Source organism: Bombus affinis, chromosome 15 (assembly GCF_024516045.1).
Source record: "Bombus affinis isolate iyBomAffi1 chromosome 15, iyBomAffi1.2, whole genome shotgun sequence".
In the NCBI taxonomy this organism is placed as follows: domain Eukaryota; kingdom Metazoa; phylum Arthropoda; class Insecta; order Hymenoptera; family Apidae; genus Bombus; species Bombus affinis.
In genome coordinates, this window is record NC_066358.1 from 5,832,886 (window position 1) to 5,852,725 (window position 19,840).

At 35.4% G+C, this 19,840-nt stretch overlaps 2 protein-coding genes and 1 long non-coding RNA gene across 8 annotated transcripts in view; all 3 read right to left on the reverse strand.

The window, feature by feature from the left end:
- Positions 1-3,645, reverse strand: part of LOC126925057 (14-3-3 protein epsilon) — a 296,135-nt gene extending 292,490 nt beyond the window's left edge. For 2 of the 3 annotated variants that reach the window (XM_050740228.1, XM_050740226.1), the window contains exons 1-2: positions 3,424-3,645; positions 285-591 (exon numbers count right to left, since the gene is read on the reverse strand). In XM_050740228.1, the coding sequence (XP_050596185.1) occupies positions 285-591; positions 3,424-3,487 (371 nt within the window). In that variant the 5' untranslated portion in view covers positions 3,488-3,645. The remainder of the gene's footprint in view (positions 1-284; positions 592-3,423) is intronic. The other variant, XM_050740229.1, reaches the window with a different exon arrangement.
- Positions 3,646-4,238: 593 nt separating this feature from the next.
- On the reverse strand, positions 4,239-19,056 carry LOC126925046 (oxysterol-binding protein 1). 4 transcript variants are annotated; one of them, XM_050740204.1, is made up of 12 exons: positions 18,912-19,056; positions 17,946-18,107; positions 15,947-16,012; positions 13,009-13,214; positions 10,533-10,780; positions 9,999-10,191; positions 8,158-8,438; positions 7,857-8,092; positions 7,502-7,778; positions 7,037-7,416; positions 6,733-6,953; positions 4,239-6,643 (listed from the first exon to the last, which is right to left on the reverse strand). In XM_050740204.1, exons 1-12 carry the CDS (start codon positions 18,953-18,955, stop codon positions 6,501-6,503), a joined length of 2,457 nt encoding a protein of 818 aa, XP_050596161.1. In that variant the 5' UTR covers positions 18,956-19,056; the 3' UTR covers positions 4,239-6,500. The 4 variants fall into 4 exon arrangements, with proteins under 4 accessions (XP_050596161.1, XP_050596160.1, XP_050596164.1 ...); XM_050740203.1 differs by having other exon boundaries at positions 10,533-10,783; positions 18,912-19,034; XM_050740207.1 differs by lacking the exon at positions 15,947-16,012.
- LOC126925066 (uncharacterized) lies at positions 16,187-17,673 on the reverse strand. The gene is made up of 2 exons (XR_007713791.1): positions 16,609-17,673; positions 16,187-16,540 (listed from the first exon to the last, which is right to left on the reverse strand). It is a non-coding gene; the product is annotated as an uncharacterized LOC126925066 (long non-coding RNA).
- Positions 19,057-19,840: the final 784 nt, after the last annotated feature.

Here is a 19,840-nt window from a genome sequence, read left to right on the forward strand (position 1 = left end):
AACGTTCGACAGATTAGGTTTCATGTTTGTATAAAGATGCATCGTTGTAAAAGACGTGTCTGTAAAAGAAAGACACTTTTCGGACAACCTGATATGTATATATATATAGTAATTGTTTCGTAATAGCACGTGCAACATATCTCTAATTAAAAAATTAAAACATGAGGAAATTTAAATTTTTCAATATATGTATCTTGAAAACTATGAAAATGTTAGACAGAACATTCTTGTAAGAATACAAAGCAAAAATGGAGTTTCCGGTTTAAGGTCAGCAGTTTTCTTACATTTTGTAATAGAAGACTTTCGACTCTCCAGTAGACGCACATGGGAGCAGATGTTTGTCCAAAACTCCGAGGATATCAGCGCAGATGTCTTTCAGTTCCTTTTCGACCTGAGATCGGTACTGGCGGATCATCTCCAGCTTTCTCTCGGCGCCTTTGTTCTCCTCCTTTTGTTCGATGCTAGATATTATTCTCCAAGACGCCCTTCTTGCGCCGATCACATTTTTGTAGGCGACAGAAAGGAGATTCCTCTCCTCGACGGTCAGCTCCACGTCCAGCGAGGCAACCTTCTTCATCGCCTCGACCATTTCTGCAAAATCACGCCGGCGTCACCGTCGACGAAAGTGTCATTAAATTGAAATTTTTAAAATTCCTAAGGAATAAAGGATAAGCAACAGTAATAAACACAATGAATGACGAAGAATTGTAGATAAGATAAGAAATTAATATAGATAAGATAAACATCTTTTTTAAACTAATATTTTGCAAATAGATCTCAAAAGATTTTTTTTTTTTTTCAAATATTAAAATTTTGTTGAAGTGATGAAAATTAAGATGAAAGAATATATATTGGATGTTTTGATAAAGGTATCGAACTTACCGAGGTACGTTACATGCAATCATGGGAAAGTAATGAATCGGAAATGATTTATTGATTATTAATAAGTGGTTACCCTGTGTGTAAATATATTATTAGTTTCATCTGAGATATTAGAGAGGCTCTGCGCGAGAAAGAGGATAAAGTGGCGCACAAGCATATATTAACCTGCTGCCCCTTGAACTTTGCAAGGAAGTTGGTTAGTATTATGTATTTATTATCTATAGATACATAATGTTCGAGAATAATGATATCGATCTGGGTACGCGTACTTTTGTCTGCGTCTCATTATTCGCATCACTTGCAGAAAATAAATCTGATTAACGATACGTTTACATTGTCATCTATCATTTGAAAAATGGACATCAACTTTGATACGTCAATGCGTTGTCGCATCTTATATTCAGGCGACGTTAAAATCTATGGTTCCGCGATAGGATCGATAGCTGGCTGTAAAAGTTATTACGGGAGCGTGCAATACGCGGAGAACTGATTAAAGATGATGATACGAGCTTCTACTTCCGGAATACAAAATACAATTCAAAATCTCTCAAATTCTTTACGATAACTCTATTCATAAGAAAAGAAAAGAAACGGATGCCCTTAGAATAATCAATTATTATCATTGAAGTAATATAATTCACCGACCATTAAATGTATAAATATTTGTATTACAGAGAAGATTAATCTATATCCTCTCTTTATTATCGGCCGGCTAAGATCAACAGAGGTTTCATGATGACATTTATGAGAAGAGATCAGGCTCAAGTTCATGATGGTTCCGGACGGCAAGAATTACTGTGAACATGGTATACCCGGTGACGGAGGTGTACAGAAACGTAGGATAGCTAGTACAGATCAATACTTTCCTTCTGCTATGGCCCCTCTTTTCCCCCACTCTGTCCGCATATCTCACCCCTTCCCGTTCTCACCCTCCACTCGTAATCTCGCCCGTCGTCCTTTCCTCTCCCTTCTCTATCCCCCTCCGGTATCTTGCTCTCGCTCAACCCTCAAATTTGCCCACCGCCCTTCCTTCTCCTCATCCCGGGAGAGTCGCAATAGCTCCTCTCCCTTCCACCCTGTCATTCTTCACGCTTAGCGGCCGTTTCAACCAGGGATCTCCTACATGCCAGTATTTCTACCCTTTAATATGCCTGTCTCGATTAACGTGTTCACGCGGTGATGAAAACGGCGAAATTATGAAAAGCAGCTTCACAGAATAAATGAAAACGCTATTCCCTTTGTCCGCGTCGTTAGCTCGTTCCATTTTTCATTTTCGACCTTAAAAACATGTAACATTGTTTCTAGTAAATTTACTAAAGTAGAATAAATAGGATGAGTTTAGGTATGACATTGCTAGAATGTGTATCTATAAAGAATTTATTGGAAGGATTTTCTTTAATAAAGAACTTTCGAAAAAAAATGTTACAATTCGCTAGCAGACACATTCGGATACGTTTGTTTTTAGAATGAAACTAGTTTACAAGAAATATGAGAGACCAAACGGTTACAAGGAATTTATATGTAGATACATTGTACTTCCGCAAAATTTCATACGCGTGTGCTTGATTTGCAGGCTCGATAACATCCCACGAGACAAAGCGGTATTTAGTAAAATACATCTAGGGAGAAATGCAAAACGAGAGAGGTTTGTAAAACGAAGAGATTTGACGGTTCCCCCTACTACCGCAACGAGTGACCCCACTACGAGTTGCTTTCGCCAGAAGCGATGTAAAAATTTCTACAATCGAAATTATTACCTTACTGCGTAGATACTACGTAATAAGAAATGATACACGAGAAAATTAAATATAGATGAAAAGCTACGAAGCTACAATTTTCCGAAGGTGTTATCGTCGATTCCATAGATCGGTCGGTCGATCGACTAAATGATTTCTCTCGGCTTTCAAGGCCAAATGCCACGAGCAGAGCACGCGTTACTACGTGTCTAAGGAGTAACCCGGCAGCGATTGGTAAGTATCGTGCCGTGTCTATGCGTCATACACGTCGGTGAAGGACCGACTTGTCTCGTTATCTTGCGAGGGACCCCGTAAAGTAATGAACACAGCACGCCTAGCAACGCTGTCTCGGCGTTAGCTAACTTGTTTCGACGAAACCAATATAACCCAAAAACGACGAAACTTTTTTCATGCCTTCTTGCCCGATCCTTCGAAAGAACTCTGGTTAACTTGAGTATCTTGACAGATTCTAACGAGCCTCAAGCTCAGTGACAGAGAATCTAAGAACAAACCTACCCTTTAATAAAAAAAACACCGGTTACGAACCGGCAACTTGGCCAACACCGTGTATGGATTAGTCATATTTGACGTTTCACAGGCTTTTGACAGATCCAATGAGACATGATCCCAGTTCGAGGTTCTCGATTCTCAGAAGAGGATCGTTACATATCCGATGAAATCGTACGGCAGGCACGTCATGAGGGCGGTGCTACCTCCTTTCTCTTTGTGGCAGTGCTTTGTGGTCGATTTCGTGGATTTCATTTTGGCGCAGGCCGGGTCCTTTTCCCGGAAAATATGTACTCACCGTCGTAGCGTTCCGCTTGCTCAGCCAATTTCGCTTTATAAACGTTGTCCTCCCGTTCCGACATCTTGGATGCTTGTGGATTTCACGGGTAGACGAAAGGTTTCAGGGAAATCGCACCAAATACTCGTTTCACCGAAATACGTACACCTCGTCGTACAGCCACTCGCAAGCTCACTGACCAAGATGGCGGCGCCCGCCAACAATCGAAAGCAGTTCCCACTTCGCGCAGCCTCTGCAGACGCTCCACTCGCCATGCGCTCTCGACGTGTATTACTACGCGTGACGTCATCCGATTACCGACGCCGCGCGCATGTCGGTTCAATTCACTGAATATCCGGTAAAACTGTAGAAACAAAAATATCGGCGTATCTATCAGACCGTTTTCCTCTTAATTACGATAAGCGAGGAATTCTTAGTATATATTTCATTCATACGTCATAAAATCGATGACGTCTTGGTCTTATCGGAATAGGGAACTAGATGCGAAAAACGCGGAATAAAAGAGAAATTCTTTAACAAATATTTAGTCCTTTACCATTATACACGTTTCCATATTTTTATTCAGAGTAATTTCAGTAATAAGCTTTTCTCGTGTTTTATGAAAATTGATTTTATTTTTTATAACGGAAGTATAATAAAGGTCATGGATGTTAATGATTTCGCGCGCGTCAGAATGAAAAGCAAACTATAAAACGAAGCAGAATAACATTCCAATGTATTCCATTGTAGCATGCGAAATATCAAACGATGGCTTTTGGTAATGGTAGGTAAATGGACCGATCGTTGGATAGTAATGAAATATTCAATGATAGATATTACCCGTTCAAGATCGTATTTAATTTGTTACAATAAGTAAATACAATTTGTTTGATGGAACAAAAAGAAAACTACAGTTATTTATCGTATAAATAATTGCACCATATCCTTTTTTGTGCGACCAACGGGTATTACATAGGAGATGCCAAAAGGCAATTATGTGAATGCTACGAAGATATTTTCTCGATTTTTTGTAGCGAAGCATTTTGTATTTATCGTTCCACACGAATAGCTAATGTACAAGCACTATATAATTCAAACATCTGTTCTATCCGTCTTATTGTGTTTTCTTTAAATTATTTATTTTTATAGTTAATTTGTATTTATATGTATACAGATATATCCGATTATAATCAACTATTAAAATTATAATACAGCCAAATACTTAATTATAACAATCATTGTAGACATTGGTTGCAAGCTAGATGTTCCGTTGAATGCGATCCTATACAGACTGAAATATATAGTTGTCAATATACAAATACTATGAACGGAACAACTGTATGATGTGCTCATAAGAGGGATATACAATGGGTTTTATTAATTATCATATGTACATACAAGCATACATACATACATAACATACATACATACATACACACATACGTACGTACATACATACATACACATACATACATACATACATACATACATACATACATACGTACGTACACAATCACTCGCGCAGTTTGTACCTGTATATGGATGTGTGCGTGTCTACACAATGTAGCTTGGAAAAAGGACCTGGGTTTTTAATGAATGTTAATGCTCTGAGTTGAAGCGTTCCCTTAAAAAAAGAGTGAGAAAGAGAAAAGAACTTACTACAACTTATGAGCCTTTAGTGTGACTTTATATTCTCCTTACACTCTTCCCGTAATAATATTGATTATGTTTTGTAACATTAGCTCAACGGAGTGTATAGTAATTAGGCTGGTTAGGTAACCAGTCAATATTTTGTGGAACATTCAAGAGTCTACCTCTGCATGGTAAAATGCAGAATTTTGGAAGCATACTCATTTATACCATCTGCTTCTTTCTTATTTTCACCGTATGTTAAATAGTAACAAATACGCCATTCGAGTAAATCACCGAGATGATGTTTCAACATAGTGAGTTCTCTCATTGCTACGATCACTTTATCCGCAGGAACATTTCTTTTCGTAGCGGTTACAGATTGTCGTATCAACGTAAACGAATGCCACCTCTTATCCAGTTTTTGTGCAAAGGCTAAGACGAGGCAGTCGAATGAACAGTCTGGCCGCACCACACGTATAAATAACCAATATCGTAAAAACATGTTTACCTATTAATATCTACTTTAAATAATTCAATAAGGCTTTAGTTACATTCAACGCGATTATTTCTTACTTATAATTTACTCAGAAATACTATTAAAAATTTAATTTCAATTAATTTTTTTTAAATATCTTCAGCATCGCGTCAAGCATCAAAAATACGTTTTACAGTCTATGTAAGTACTTTCCGCGATGGATACGTGATAACCATGTTATCAGAAAGTTATGGAAATTTTCCGAAATTGTTATTACGATCGGTTTCTTAGAACTTATGAATTCAGTTCCATTTTTTAAAAAAAGAGAAATTTAAATATACCTAAATTTGTTTAAAACAAATTATGAATACTGTAATTGCATTAAGTGGGTTCTCGTATTCAAACTTAAACTCCCAATAACTATAGTTTTAATTTCTAATATATTATTAAAGTTCTCGTAATAAAAATTATCATTGTTATTGCTATATCAGTTATGAACTGAATTAACAAAATTTTCGCGCATTATTTGCTTATCATCGTATCTGGATTTCTCGTGAATGTATTATGACACATTTAGCTTAATAATGGAACCTAATAAGAAATACAGGAAATTTTTAAGCCTATACAAACATTGTATGCAAAGCGCTAATTGGGCCATATGGATAGTATATGATAATGTTCTTAGTTGTTTAGAAAAATGGACAAAAGAGAAGGGATGCAGCGGCAATATGAACAGATAAAAGGATGTGTAGGAGAATGGAAATAATGATATACTACAAAACGCTCATTTCATGTGTTAGAATGCCAACTTCGACCAGTTCATTGGAAGAAATAACGACTATACCATGTCCTCTAACAACCCGATTATATCATATCAGCATTTTTTTTCAGAAGCAGTGATTTCTAAATCGGCTATCTTCGCGTAAAACAAATTCAAACATTTCTGCATTGTATATTGGCGGTCACAATATTGATATAATTATATAGTAAGCTAAAATATGTTTGGACATCGTGACCAATCACCTTTACTCTTACATTCCCAGTATTCACCACCGTATACGTAGCACAGACTGTCCGTGTAAGGATCCTGCTCTTTCTTAAACCATAAAGGTTCGTAAGTTTCATATGGTAAACCTAATATAAATTAAATTTTCAATTATAAAATATCTCAATATTAAATAATTCTACCTTAAATTATTTTAGAAAATATATTTTTATAATACCTTGAACGGCCGCTTTTTCAGCTTCGTGTTCCCTTGCACGTCGAACAGCTCTTTGTTTTTCTTCTAATCGAAGTTTTTCCGCATTCGCTTTGTCCCATTCACCATTTTCCATTAATCTTTGATCAGGCCTAAATCGAGAATCTGTTGGAGCTATACCTTCCTCAGGCTCATTAAGTTGACACGCTAATTCGGTGAAATTATAATACTTTTCGCTATCTTCACTGTTATAATAGAAATATTATAATGCATGAAAATGTATGAACTTTCTTCTTTAACATAAACCTTAATTTAATAAAATACTTACGGTGGCATACGACGCTTCCAAGCGAGTATGTAAGGCCCTGTTTTGTATACTGGATTGTCTGGTGTACCAGACGTACTGATAACAGGAGCGATTTCTATCTTCGAGTCCCACGTGCCTTGTACTACCCATTTAACTTCATTACTTGAGTTCATGACTACCCCTTTTACTTTACGCTGACTATCTCTCGAAAAGTATGAATAGGGCGTGTATTTCAAATGGCACTTGATACCTTGTTTGTGATTCACAATATCTGTATCACCACTTTGATCAACCCATAATTTTCCTACTATAATATTGTGTACCGTAGTAGTAACTTTTCGCCACGTGTAGTGATGTGTACCACCTTCCATTTCAAGATGAGCAGTTCCTAATGGTATTACCTATTGAGCCATAACAGGATTAAATGTTGAACGTTTGTTTACAATATTAGAAAAGGTTGCTTCTTTAGTGATTTATAAAGGATACCTGGAGGTATTTCCCACGGAATTTAGATGCCATGGTAAACTCTTGCCAACAACGCCACTTTCGGCCTTCGCAATGTTGCGCTAACATTGGAGGGTGATGAGATACTTGTTCTGAAATCGCACGCCATCCTAGATCATCAATTCGATCGCACTCATACGTTTCACCTAATAAAGGATTAAAAGGCTTGCCAGTTCTGGAAGCAGTTGTGGAATAACTAGATATGGTAAATGCAGCAACATAAGCCATTTGTTCATAGCCATCTGTACATTCTGCTGCCCTGTAAGAGATCAAAATAGATATTTTTTCTTTCTTTTTTATACACAATAAAATAAATAAAAATTGAGACAAAATATACCTGTCAAGAATATCTGCATATTCATAATCTTCTGTAAGCCGTTGAAGCATACTAAGCGGTTCAGAAAAATTGACAGGCATTGGAATTTTTGACAAATCTTTGCCAATGCAATTTTTCATAATACTCCATAAATTTAATGGATAATTTGGTTTCTCAGGTACTCTAGTTCTTCGTTTTTGTTTAAAACCTGTTACCCCGGTGCTGCCACTGCTGCCATTGTTAGACTCCCAATTTGTCTGATACAAAATGGATGAAATTACATAAAGATAAATGAAAAGTCAATTTAATTAAATTCACTTACATTGTCCAGATTGTCAGTATTTGCAGCAGTGGTAGGAGTTACTACTGTAGAATCGGTCACAATGCGAAAGGAATTTGTGGTAGCTGTATCTGACAAAGGCAAAGGTGTCTGATCTCCTTCTGAACTAGAGCCATCGTCACTACCTTGAGAATCAGTTCGATCTCTTGAATTATTCGTTTGGACACCGGGTATACTCAAAGTAAAAGTATCAGATTCTTGTGCATCATAAAACTCAACGTTATCTTCTTCGTCTTCTGATGGGGAAGTTGTGACTGTTGTATCTACAAAGATAATCAAAATTTTACTTAGTTTGACTGAATGGTTAATTAAATAAGTAGCGGTAAACGTATATATGCAAAGCTAAATGAGATTTAGTTAATCAATAAAACAGAGAGAGAGTTATTCAATTACAATCTTATAGCAAACTTTATAATTGAAAATGGAGATAAACCTTTATATATCATGACTCATATTCCTTGTTAGGATTAGAGATAAAACACGAATACATAAACATAAAATACAATTAAAGCTATTATTAAGATTACGCAATGGAACACATTTCGCGCCAACGAAAAGTGTAACACAAAGTGAGAAATTTATTGAACCTATATAACCGCGCATGCCACTGCTCAAATTTATTTCACTTTACTTCTCTGCTTTGAAATAATTCTTCAACCCCTCCCCTGTTCTTATTATTTGTATCACTCCCCTTCCTAACCGATTGAATCGTGGTATGACAACTGACTGTTGCCATTAAGTTGTACCGTCCTCTACCCCCTCCAAACTCGGTCCACACCTGCAGTACTGGGTAAAGTAACGAATAATGAATCACTAAAGATGCTCGTACACTGTGATTTTTTTTATAGGCAACTATAATGTACCACCCATTAGGTTATGCTACGTTCGAGAATAAGTTCGGCGCTCTTATATATTTTGGCCCTTGCTATCAATTTGATTGAAGCTGCGGACCGTTCTAAACCCGTTGATAATAAACTTCTTCCCTTCGCCCCGTTTAACTATCAGTTTAGCATCTTTTCACTGATCCTCTCGTCGCACAATCGTCGATGATTTCGACACTCGATTCAGCTTTATCACATCGAATTTAATGGTAAAGTCGCGAAAAAAAGCTGTCAAAAAAATATTCACACAAAACGGAAATTTGCAAGGCCATCTGAGTCTGATGAAGTACTAAACTTGGGAGAAATGAAAGCACACCCGTGCATGTGTATATTATGTATATATATCTCTAGATGTATATATATGTACATATAAGCCTTGTATACATTACTGTAATATGCCATACAATATATGTAGTAGAATATAGAATATACTGCACGTCTTGCATGCATAGACTTTAAGCTGCGTAAGTCGCGACACCGTTCAAAGCAAATAGAGTTTCACGACTGCCATCTGGTTAAAGAACGATAAGGCACTCAAAGGCGCGAAAAATCAAATTCACGTGCTACACAGTTAAGCGTATGATCAAACAGTCGGTATATTAAGTAAGGTGAAACTATGCAGCTGTGCACTATTATCTAATGAATACAGCATCTCTCACTCGGTAGATACACGCTTATGTGACCATGTGTATTTAACATACATTTCTATTAGAATCTCAGGTCAATGTTACAGAGTTAAAAGGCCTATAGCACAATCAGAGCATTGTGTTGCGTACAATGTACAAAGGTAAAAGCTCGGCACAGTGTGGAAAATGGACGAACACTCGAGTTCGTCTTTCTTAGCATCGTTACACACAACGACTGTTCGCAAACGCAACACTTGCATCAAAATATTAATTACAGCATTAGCAATTGCGTTAATATAAAAAAAGAAATTATTACGCGAAGCTCTGTGTCCCCCTGCTGGAGCTGCCGAGGGTAGGGCATGTTGCGCAGCCTCTTCCAAGTGAGAATGTTGCCTGGCCAATTGCTCGACCATTTTTTCTATTCGCACTTTCTGGTCACGCTCGTGCTGCAGCATCTTCTTCCATTTTGGTTCCTGCTGCTGCGCTAGTTGCAAGTAGTCGTGACTTGCCTGAAATCAGAATTAGTTCTCTATGAGACTTTATAAATATACATATACTTCCAAAATCAATATTTTTAATATAATATTCAGATTTTTATAACTTTATAAATTTAATGGAAATAGAAATAAATATTTGGTTGTATTCTATACACCAATAACATAAGCAACTACACTGATAAATTAAAAATTGCTTAGAAATATTAATTAGCACATAAGAAGGAGTCTTTTGAACCTAATATTTAGCGACAAAGCAGCACGGTTGCTACGCGCAGCGAATGAGCTAATTTTATACATCGTTGGCCAGAAATTTTCATCTGTATATTAGTCTTAACGATGGCCTTTCAACTTACATTAACCATAGCACCGGCCGCAATGCGAAAGAGCGTGGCTCGTTCACTGACTGTCTTGACTTTCGCAGCTAGCTCAGGCGACGGGGGCTCCAACGTTTCGAGCTCATTTAAAACTCGCTGAAGCATAGTCCCTTTCTTTATCAATAAATCATTACAGGCCTGCAAGTTTTCTAAGCGCTGCGATAAGTCCTTCACAGTAACTTGTTCTGGTTTTTGACTATCGTTATCCTGAAATTCTTCCTCCTCTTCTTCTGAAACAAATTTTACTTTACATAACGTAACTGTTTTAATGTCCTCTAAGAGCAATTTAACTCTCATTCAACTCAATATTTTATTAAAGACAACGGGGAGTCTTTCATTGTCTATGATACTTCAACAAAAGAGAACGTGACTATGATTCAATATCGTCTTCTACAATTACATATGATTCAATATCATTTATTAAACTGCTAAATCAATTTCTTTTGAGTCACAGGAAGAAGATAAAATAGACAGACAAAGATATCTGTGTACAAATATATAAGTATTTGGATGTATTATCTGTTAATGAAAAAGAAATGTTGTGTAACAATAGAGATCGATAACAAAGGAAAATACATAGTAAATCTAGATCAAAAGATGTTTGCTTTTCTTTTTGTTTCCCTTATCATCCAGACTTCCTCATGCGTTATCTTCTATCAAAATGCTTTGTTTGTGTAGAAAAAATTAAGTATTCAAGAAAACAAATTTATAAATTTATAATAATACAATTTCAATGGAGATACCAATTATTATGCTCTAAAGGTTGCTGATATTTTTAGTAATATTATAAATTGTATCTCGTATGGTAGGAATGATCATTATATCATTGGTATATTAAGAATATTTAGCAAATAACTTGTAAAATTTACAACTACAAAAAATGAAATTCATTATAAAAGTGAGATATTATGATCAGTATTCCATTTTGAATATTTATGCATTCTGTGTATTTTTAAATATTCCACAGACGCATAAAAATTCCGCAGCCTAACCGTTAGTTAACAGATACTGCAGGGACGACCAGTTTTCATAAAGAATATCTGAGCGTATCTTTAAACGTTTTAGATAACAAAATAGCATTAAAAAAATATAAATCTACTTTATGTCTAATTCTAAATTACAATTAAGATTTTCATGATTACATAATTCTATCTCGCGTCGATTAAATCATCATTTATCTTCGTGAAAAACTACCAGGCTGTCAATTGTGTAAATGTTAGAAGAGTTACTATGGACAATTGCCTTTAATGCTATTTCATACGGTTCGCAAACTGTTAATAGATTCATTGATTCTTCAAATAGCAAATGATTCCTACTCAGTATCAGTAACCAGTAAATCATAAGAGAGAAAAAATCAGTTAGAATCATGCGACTCTAAATCAAAATCTTGTATCGTCTATCGAAGATGTTATATATAATTACTCAGTTATATATTATTAAACTGTTAGTGTGATTTACGATCGACTGATATCGTCTGCAAACCTAATATTCGCAATAAGAGACACCTACTGCTCAATCAGTCTAATAAATACGACCATCGTCGTCCTTTAACGAAAATTAGATTTCCTATGGAATTTAAAGTTAAAGAGAGCGTGATAAATTCCATTTTTAGAAATAACGAAGTCACTTCTCTTCCCAGACGACTGAGCTTCTTCATTTCCTCGTTTGTTAGAAGATCAAGACGGAGAACTGTTTTGAGGAGTGTTTACAGCCCCATGAATCGTTCGTTTACAGAAATAAAAAGCGGTGTTGTTGCTAACATTACTTAAACTATATTTCTGCACAATTTAAAATTTTTCAGCTGCTGAACTTTCCCTGTTACTTCCAAGTTCCAGCCCAATTTAACCCTTTTTCAGATACAGTAACTTGCAAAAATATTTAAACAATTACAGCAATTTTTTGCAAATAAATTATGCGTATCTAATTATGTATGAATAAATTATGCAGAAAACGTCTTGAAATTTCCTTCACACCGTAATAAGATACGACTGTCATGTAGTGATAAATTGTACGTAGAAATGTACATGGAAGTTACAAGGAGCCTAATGTTTTGCAGAGATCGCAAAAGTATTTAAACATTCAATTATCCATTATATTCATAAGCCTGAATATTCAGTGAGACCGTCTTTAACACTTATTGTACAATGGCTATTCATACCGTGTACCGACAATTTATTGAATTTATGTTTGCAATAGATGCCTTGCAACTTCTATATACATTACCAGATCGGTTCCAAATTTTACCACTATAATTATGATAGTAGTATTTCATTACAGTATTAGCGGAATTCCAAAATGTGTCGTATACAATTTTCTCTGATAAATGTTGAAATATTTTGACGAGCTACTGTAGATACATAATCGATAAAGATCGACGATTGATTCTGTCTCTGTCCCTGCTCCTCTCTCTGGTGAACGCCAGATAGGAAATGGATGATATTTCGTTGATACAGACCAGATTCCATCGCCTGGATGGCCTTGGCCTTCGCCAACTCGAGGGCCGTGACCCATTGCTGACGTTCTACCTCTGTCGCCGCCTTGATATGGAAGGTTTGCGTGCCACCGTTGCTCACAACGAACGTGCAAGCGTCGACGGTGTGTATTAAGGCCCCATGCAAGGATATCGTGCCGCGGCACGTGTGCGACATCTCCGTGGGATTTCTAAACAGAGAAGGAAAATAGCGACAGTTCCCCGGACATATTCTTCAATCGATTGAGAACCGAATGACACAGAGAAAGACAGACGTGAGTTTGCAAAATTAGTCCGTTTGCTGCGTCTAATGCAAGCCTGAGGTTTATCCAAGCCAAAAATAAAACACTTCTGATTCGCCCCAGAAATGATTACACGTAATTAGATTATACGCAGGCACGAGGTTGTACATGTTACCGTGAAAGTAATTAATCCTTCCGACTCTCTCTCTCTCTCTCTCTCATTCTCTGTCTATCTCGGAAAACTTGGTTCTGTCTTGAGCAAAAATTTAGAACTGTTACATTAAATAAGATAATCAAATAATCTGTAGCTAATGAGATTTATTTTTGTAACGTTGTACCTTTTTAATTATCAACTTGCGACTTGTCAAATTTTAATAATAATATTAGTTCAACTGTGCAAGAAGGCTCTAATGTTTGTTCAGTTAGACGCGTGATCGTTTTACTGTGAATTTCAGCTGAAACGAGGCGACAAAGTAGACTTAACTCTACAGTAACACGAAACTTGTACAAATAAAATCTCTTTAGTCAGGTTGGTGTATATAAAATTTGGTTTCTTTGAAATTAGACTTTGATAGACCAATAAATCTAGTCTATGGCCTTATTGAGGTTTTATTTGAACAAAGGAAATTTTATATCCACCAACCTTATCTTACTAAAATTCCATTATTAACGCAAACATTTCTATCGTTCAGGTTCTATCTGATGACTAACCGTAACTCCTTGCAGTGATTCTATGAAACCGTAAGAGATTTTTAAAGAACCATGCTATGGGACCATCTATCTATTATATAGAACTATCAAACTAGATACTTTCACCGTAACGTGTACAGCGTAGCAAACGAGATGAACACACGACAGTCTGTGTTAATCTGTGGCACTATGATGTGAATACTCAAAGAGCTTTGAAAACGAAGTTCGTGTAAATAAAATTAGTAGGAGATCGATTAACTCTTTTTCCAAGCAGTCCCATTACCATTTGTCCGACTATGACACCACCATATTTTCTTACACACAATCTACAAAAAAAAGGAACCCAATGGTGTAATTTGTGTGAAGAGAAAACAAGAAGGGGTATAGGAAAAAAAATAAAGAAAGAAAGAATGTACAATGCTCAATAGCCGGCCTGATGATTGAAAGAAGGGGAACAGATAGCTCGCGGATCATGTCATGCACTTTAGGGTCAGTGAAATTAAATCTAACACGCAAGGGATCGAGACTTTGTACACGATGAAAGAATAATCATACTCATGCTAACGCGTTCAGAAATTATTATTGCATATTGTCCGCATAGACCACAGGCATTCGCGCAAAATTTGTTTCTTCTGGTTTTTTGATTTTCTTCCTCCTTCCACCTATTGTGATAAAAATTTGTAGAACTCGTCATTGTATTTCGAAACTATTTGACAGTAAGTAAGTAATCTTAACTATGTGTTTTATTGCAGTATGAGGTACATGTACTTATGTGATTCAAATCTATCGATTGTAGAGAATTCGTATGTGTATTCGATGAGCGAGGGAGGTGCGGGCATATAAAACGTACGAACATAAATTGTGCGCATAAGTAAAACATCGAAAAGGCAGAACAACGAATAAAAAATACATATCCATAAAAATAGTCGCATCTCATCGTTTTATTGTCGTTCTGTTGGATATTGTTCCAAGCGTAACGAGTAAACGATTAGATAAAATGACTGGGCTAAACACAACGATCTAGTATAAATTGAGAAAATTGAAGTACAAAGTGTATCTTGGAGGATCTGATATATGCTTTTACTGACCGATGATCTTAGATAATTGAACAGTTATCAATGTTATTAAATATTGACATTTAAATAACAAGGCTACTCTTACTAAAAAAAAAAAAAAAAAAAAAAAAATAAACTTACTTTGCTAATATTAAAAAAGATATTACATCAACAAAAGATTATTGCGTCACTGTCTGAATATTACGGAACCAAAAGTAGTAAAATAGGGAGAATAAATTCTGCATGCGTTATGTAAAACAGGAAATAAGGTGACCGAGGAAAATTCGCATTAACCGCGTCGACAAGAATTAATCAGTGAAATACATATTTGTTTCCTCTCTTGAAACTATTCGACAAATTAAGATTATCGGTATTCCTTGATACCAGCTCATCTATTCGTGCTATAATTATTTCTTGGAACATTCCCAACGAGCCAGTAAAAGCTTTACACGGTCTGCAAAGACCTTCGGAATACCTCCTCAACAGAACTGGAACTATTAGACGATATAAAGCAGTGTGTGTGTTTTATATTTGTGTGTGGTAAACATGTATATATGCACGTATATATGTACACATAGAACATAAAAAATATACAAGTTTTACCACCTTTTTAGAGTAACTGAGATTTAATTAAGAAGAGAGGGGTGGACTGAGGAGAATCGGTCTGTAAAATTAGATCTATGATAAAAGGGTAAGAAATGGACAGGAAGCAAGTAAAATTATTAGGAATATTGACAATGTTGTATTAATAATACGTAGCTCAAATATATATATATACATATATATACACATATACATATACATATATATAATATGGCAAGGACTGTATAATGAAATGAAAATGAAAACTCGAACATCGTCTTTGTCTGTTTTAATTAAAAAGTTTGATTCAAAGAATAGTCAGGATATTTCGGTTTTTTCGATAATTTTACTTACTCGGAGGCTCTGCCAGCCTTCCGCTTGCGTCGTGTTGATATCTTTGGCCCCCCTGTTGGTTCAGCCCTAAACAGTCCATAAAACAAATAGACCCTATTCACATTGTGTAATATTGTATCGAAGCGATAATTTTTTTTATCTGTTTCGAGAAAAAATTGTATCTCTGTCGCTGTTTATCCACGAATTTTCACGATATAGCGATGTTCCTTTTCTTTCTTTCATATTTCGTTTCTTGATTACTTTCTCTCTCTCTCTCTCCCTCCCTCCTTCCCTCCCTCTCTCTCTCTCTCTCTCTCTCTCTTTCTCTCATATACACACATACATTCATTCAGTCTCTTTTTCTTTCTATTCTCTCCTGTTTATATAGCAATATAGCCAACAGTGCAACCATCACGTTCGTGCGTTGCGTGTACACACTTTGTGCGAGAAGCAGTTTCACCGATCACGAAGTTTGAAAAATTCGTGTAAAAATAAAGTTGCAGGACATTCCGTTCTTGCAATTTGGAAAGACGTTGCAAACTCAAATCACACAACTGTGCCAAGCGGAAAATTAAAAAATGTGGGCATTGCATGTTGTCAGGGAACGCGCATGTTCTAAATATAAAGAAATAGAATAGTGGAATCATCGACATATACGTTATACTCGTTTAGAACTATCTCACCTGTATCCACGACCGGTAACTGTGAGACCGGGGTGACCTAAGTTTCGTCCGCGGAAATAAAATGTTGCAACACATTTTACGTGACTAACGATGGTTAAATAATGTTTAGCGATTTTTTTACTCTCCCACATAACTATATACAAAAGTAAACCAAAAATCATTCAACTTAAAGTTTCGCTGTACTGGAAAAAAAGAATAGTAAAAAGGCAAATATGCAATAAATCTTCTCTGATGCGTGTGATATATATAAGCGAGTATGTGTGTATGTGTGTGTATATGTGTGTGTGTATATATATATACACACAAAAAATATGGTCCTTGCGACCAGCCACTCTTTCTTTCAATGCTTTTCAACCGTTTTAACGTAGATCTCAATGTGTTCTGCGGCATGTACATGCTCAAGGATGTTGCTCAAACTAAAATGGATAAGTATGGAATATGTAAATATGAGTTTTGGACAAAATCATGATTAAGATTCAGTTAAATATACTTGGATAAACCATATCAATAATATCCATGATCCAGCCTTCACTGGCTGCTTATATACATGCAATTTCAAACTGTTAAATGTTTAGTATTGTATTTCACTTGTTGTGTTCTTAAATACCAACTGTTTAAGTCATTGACAGAATCACAAGCATTATCGAACACTGTGTCAGATACGTAATCCAAAGCTGTTCCTTAAATTTTTCAATGCAAGATCTTTTTCTTTAACCCATAATTACATGATGACTTAGTATCATATTTAAGTTGAAAAACAATATTTGTACCTATAGCATTACATATATAATACACAAGATGAAAGCATACGCATGCAGTTGTAAACATGCATGTGTTTATAAGCATAACATTATGCTTATATGTTACATTTCATAGAAATAATAGATTCATTCAAGAAATTTATAACTTTTCTTTGTTTAACTAGAAGTAGAACATTATAAACTAAACTCAATGTGGCTATATTTTCATCTAATATATATATGTAAATAATAAATACCTAATTAAGGTTATATAGCTATGACAGTAATCATTACAATTTCTTTTCAAATTTTACTCCGATATAAAATCAACTTGAAAGTGTGAGATTCTATTAGAAAATATACATACAGTGCTTTGATAAGTACGTAATAATGAAAAAAAGGGAACAGCTCCGTATTGTATCCAAATAAATTTTCTCTGTCAATAATTGTTATTATGCTGTTAGAAATCATATCACGGGACGGAAACCCGTGTTAAAATAATTACGTTACGAATAGAAATCGCATTGATTTTCAGCGTGATTGAACACGCGACTAAAAGTGAAGGTAAACGAAAGTAACTGACACGTAGAAAACTACCTGTAATACGACAGTAGGCCATTTGACAGGACGAACCATCTTCGTTGATAACCTTTTAAATAATTAGTCCATTTAAAGAGCCAGCCTTTCATCTCCTGTGTACCGTGTTGCGCCTTCGAGTCACCCATTTTTGTATATGTTGCGTGTTCGCACGTGTTTTTCCTGAAATTACAATGCACTCCAATATCTGCGTACACATCACCCGTATCGTACAGCCACCATTTTGGTATTTTTCCAGCCCACAGACTGTACGCTCTTAGATCGAAATTCGTACTTATACACACTGTTTGTTAGTCGCAATAACACCAGCAGCGATACCAACAGACTCGAAGAACGTGCCTTAAAAGCACGGTATTTGAATATAGTATGGGTCTCTCCTTTTGCACAACGTGGTAACCTGCCACGTTCCTTAGTGACGGCGCCTAACCTTTATTACCGAGTCACCTATATAATGTTCGTGTATACGAACACATACAAATTTGATTACGGGTAATCTGTGATTTTGCAAATTTCTTCGATTCGTTCTCTTTCTATCCTTCTTGTTATTTTTCATGAGAAAAGATCGTTTCAGTGTATCACAAACAAATATAATAATCGATAGCTTATGCGATGATAAAGAACCTTTGCACGATGAATTTCGAGAGATAAATTGTAATAAATGTTTTTGCAATATGTAGCATATGTTGTCTTTGTTCTCTTAGCATTATTTGGACTACATCGAAACTAGGTTGTAAGTTAACGAAAGAAGTTACTAGTTATCGAAACGAGAAAGATCGTATTGGGCCACTGTCATGCTTGATGTTTTCCTATTTGATCTTAAAACGAGAATTCTATACATGTCACATGTGTTAAAGTCATAGTCGACGATGCCAAAGTCAAACAATGGAACATACATATAATTATTTAACGTCATACGGATAGATTTATCACGCGACAAGAATCTAACAAAATTCTTTTTTTACGTACTTTTTAGAACGAACACGCCAACGAAAAGATATTCGTTCTGTCATTTGGCGAAATATGCGTACGTTCTGCTGGAGCGAATTGCTCGAAATGTCATGAAGAAGCACTCAGTACACTCTTCGATTAGATGTTTGATACTGACCATTATCTTCAAATGAAACCAAGCTCTTAATTTATCTGAGCAGATCACACGAGTAAGAAGTGTTCGAGTGCCTCTTCGTTTTACCGTACGAAGAGTATATTACGAATTTCGATGTATTAATAACTAGGTAGTCACCTCACGTATTCGTAGTGTATATATACGAAACACAGAAATGCGAAAACTTCGATCGACTACATGTATTAATCGTTTGATTCAGATAATTTAATGTTTCTTATTTCGATAAGGTTTAATAAGCAAAGTTATGAAAGATAGAGTTCAATGTTATTTTACTTTATCGATAATATGAAAACGAATACCAACGTTACCGACTCAACTCCTGTCATCCGTCATTAAAAACGTGCTAAAATCATCACTGCAAATCACAGGGGACGCAAGAACTACTACTTCTTCTCAGTCGGTATTTTAGTACAAAAGATACAAATTCTCCTAAGATATTACATATATGTTATATTTAGTTTATGATTGTAAATTTTAATTTCATTGAATCAAATCAAAATTTAAAATATTTCTTAATCCGTAATACGAGTTACCTTTCGAATACCGTTCCCTTACTTCGCATATATATATAATATAAAACAGTTTATGATATGCATATATATTTCCTATTTGATATTTCTAATGAAAACTTATTTTTAAAATAAAGCTATTTTTAAGTATTTTTGTTAAGTGTTTTAAGATTCTCATAAATGTAACTACCAATATAATAAAAAATTTAATAAATAAAATGCTAAGTTATATAGACATATAATTTTCTTACATACATTATCCC

Excerpts from the sequence above, each read along its gene's own strand:
- LOC126925046 (XM_050740203.1), bottom strand. The coding sequence starts at position 18,955 with ATGACAGAACGAATATCTTTTCGTTGGCGTGTTCGTTCTAAAAA. Across the intron at positions 8,439-9,998 it reads AGGGGGACACAGAGCTTCGC|ATACAACAGTCACAACTTCC; the intron begins GTAATAATTTCT and ends TTATCTTTGTAG. Across the intron at positions 7,779-7,856 it reads TATGCAGATATTCTTGACAG|GGCAGCAGAATGTACAGATG; the intron begins GTATATTTTGTC and ends GATCTCTTACAG.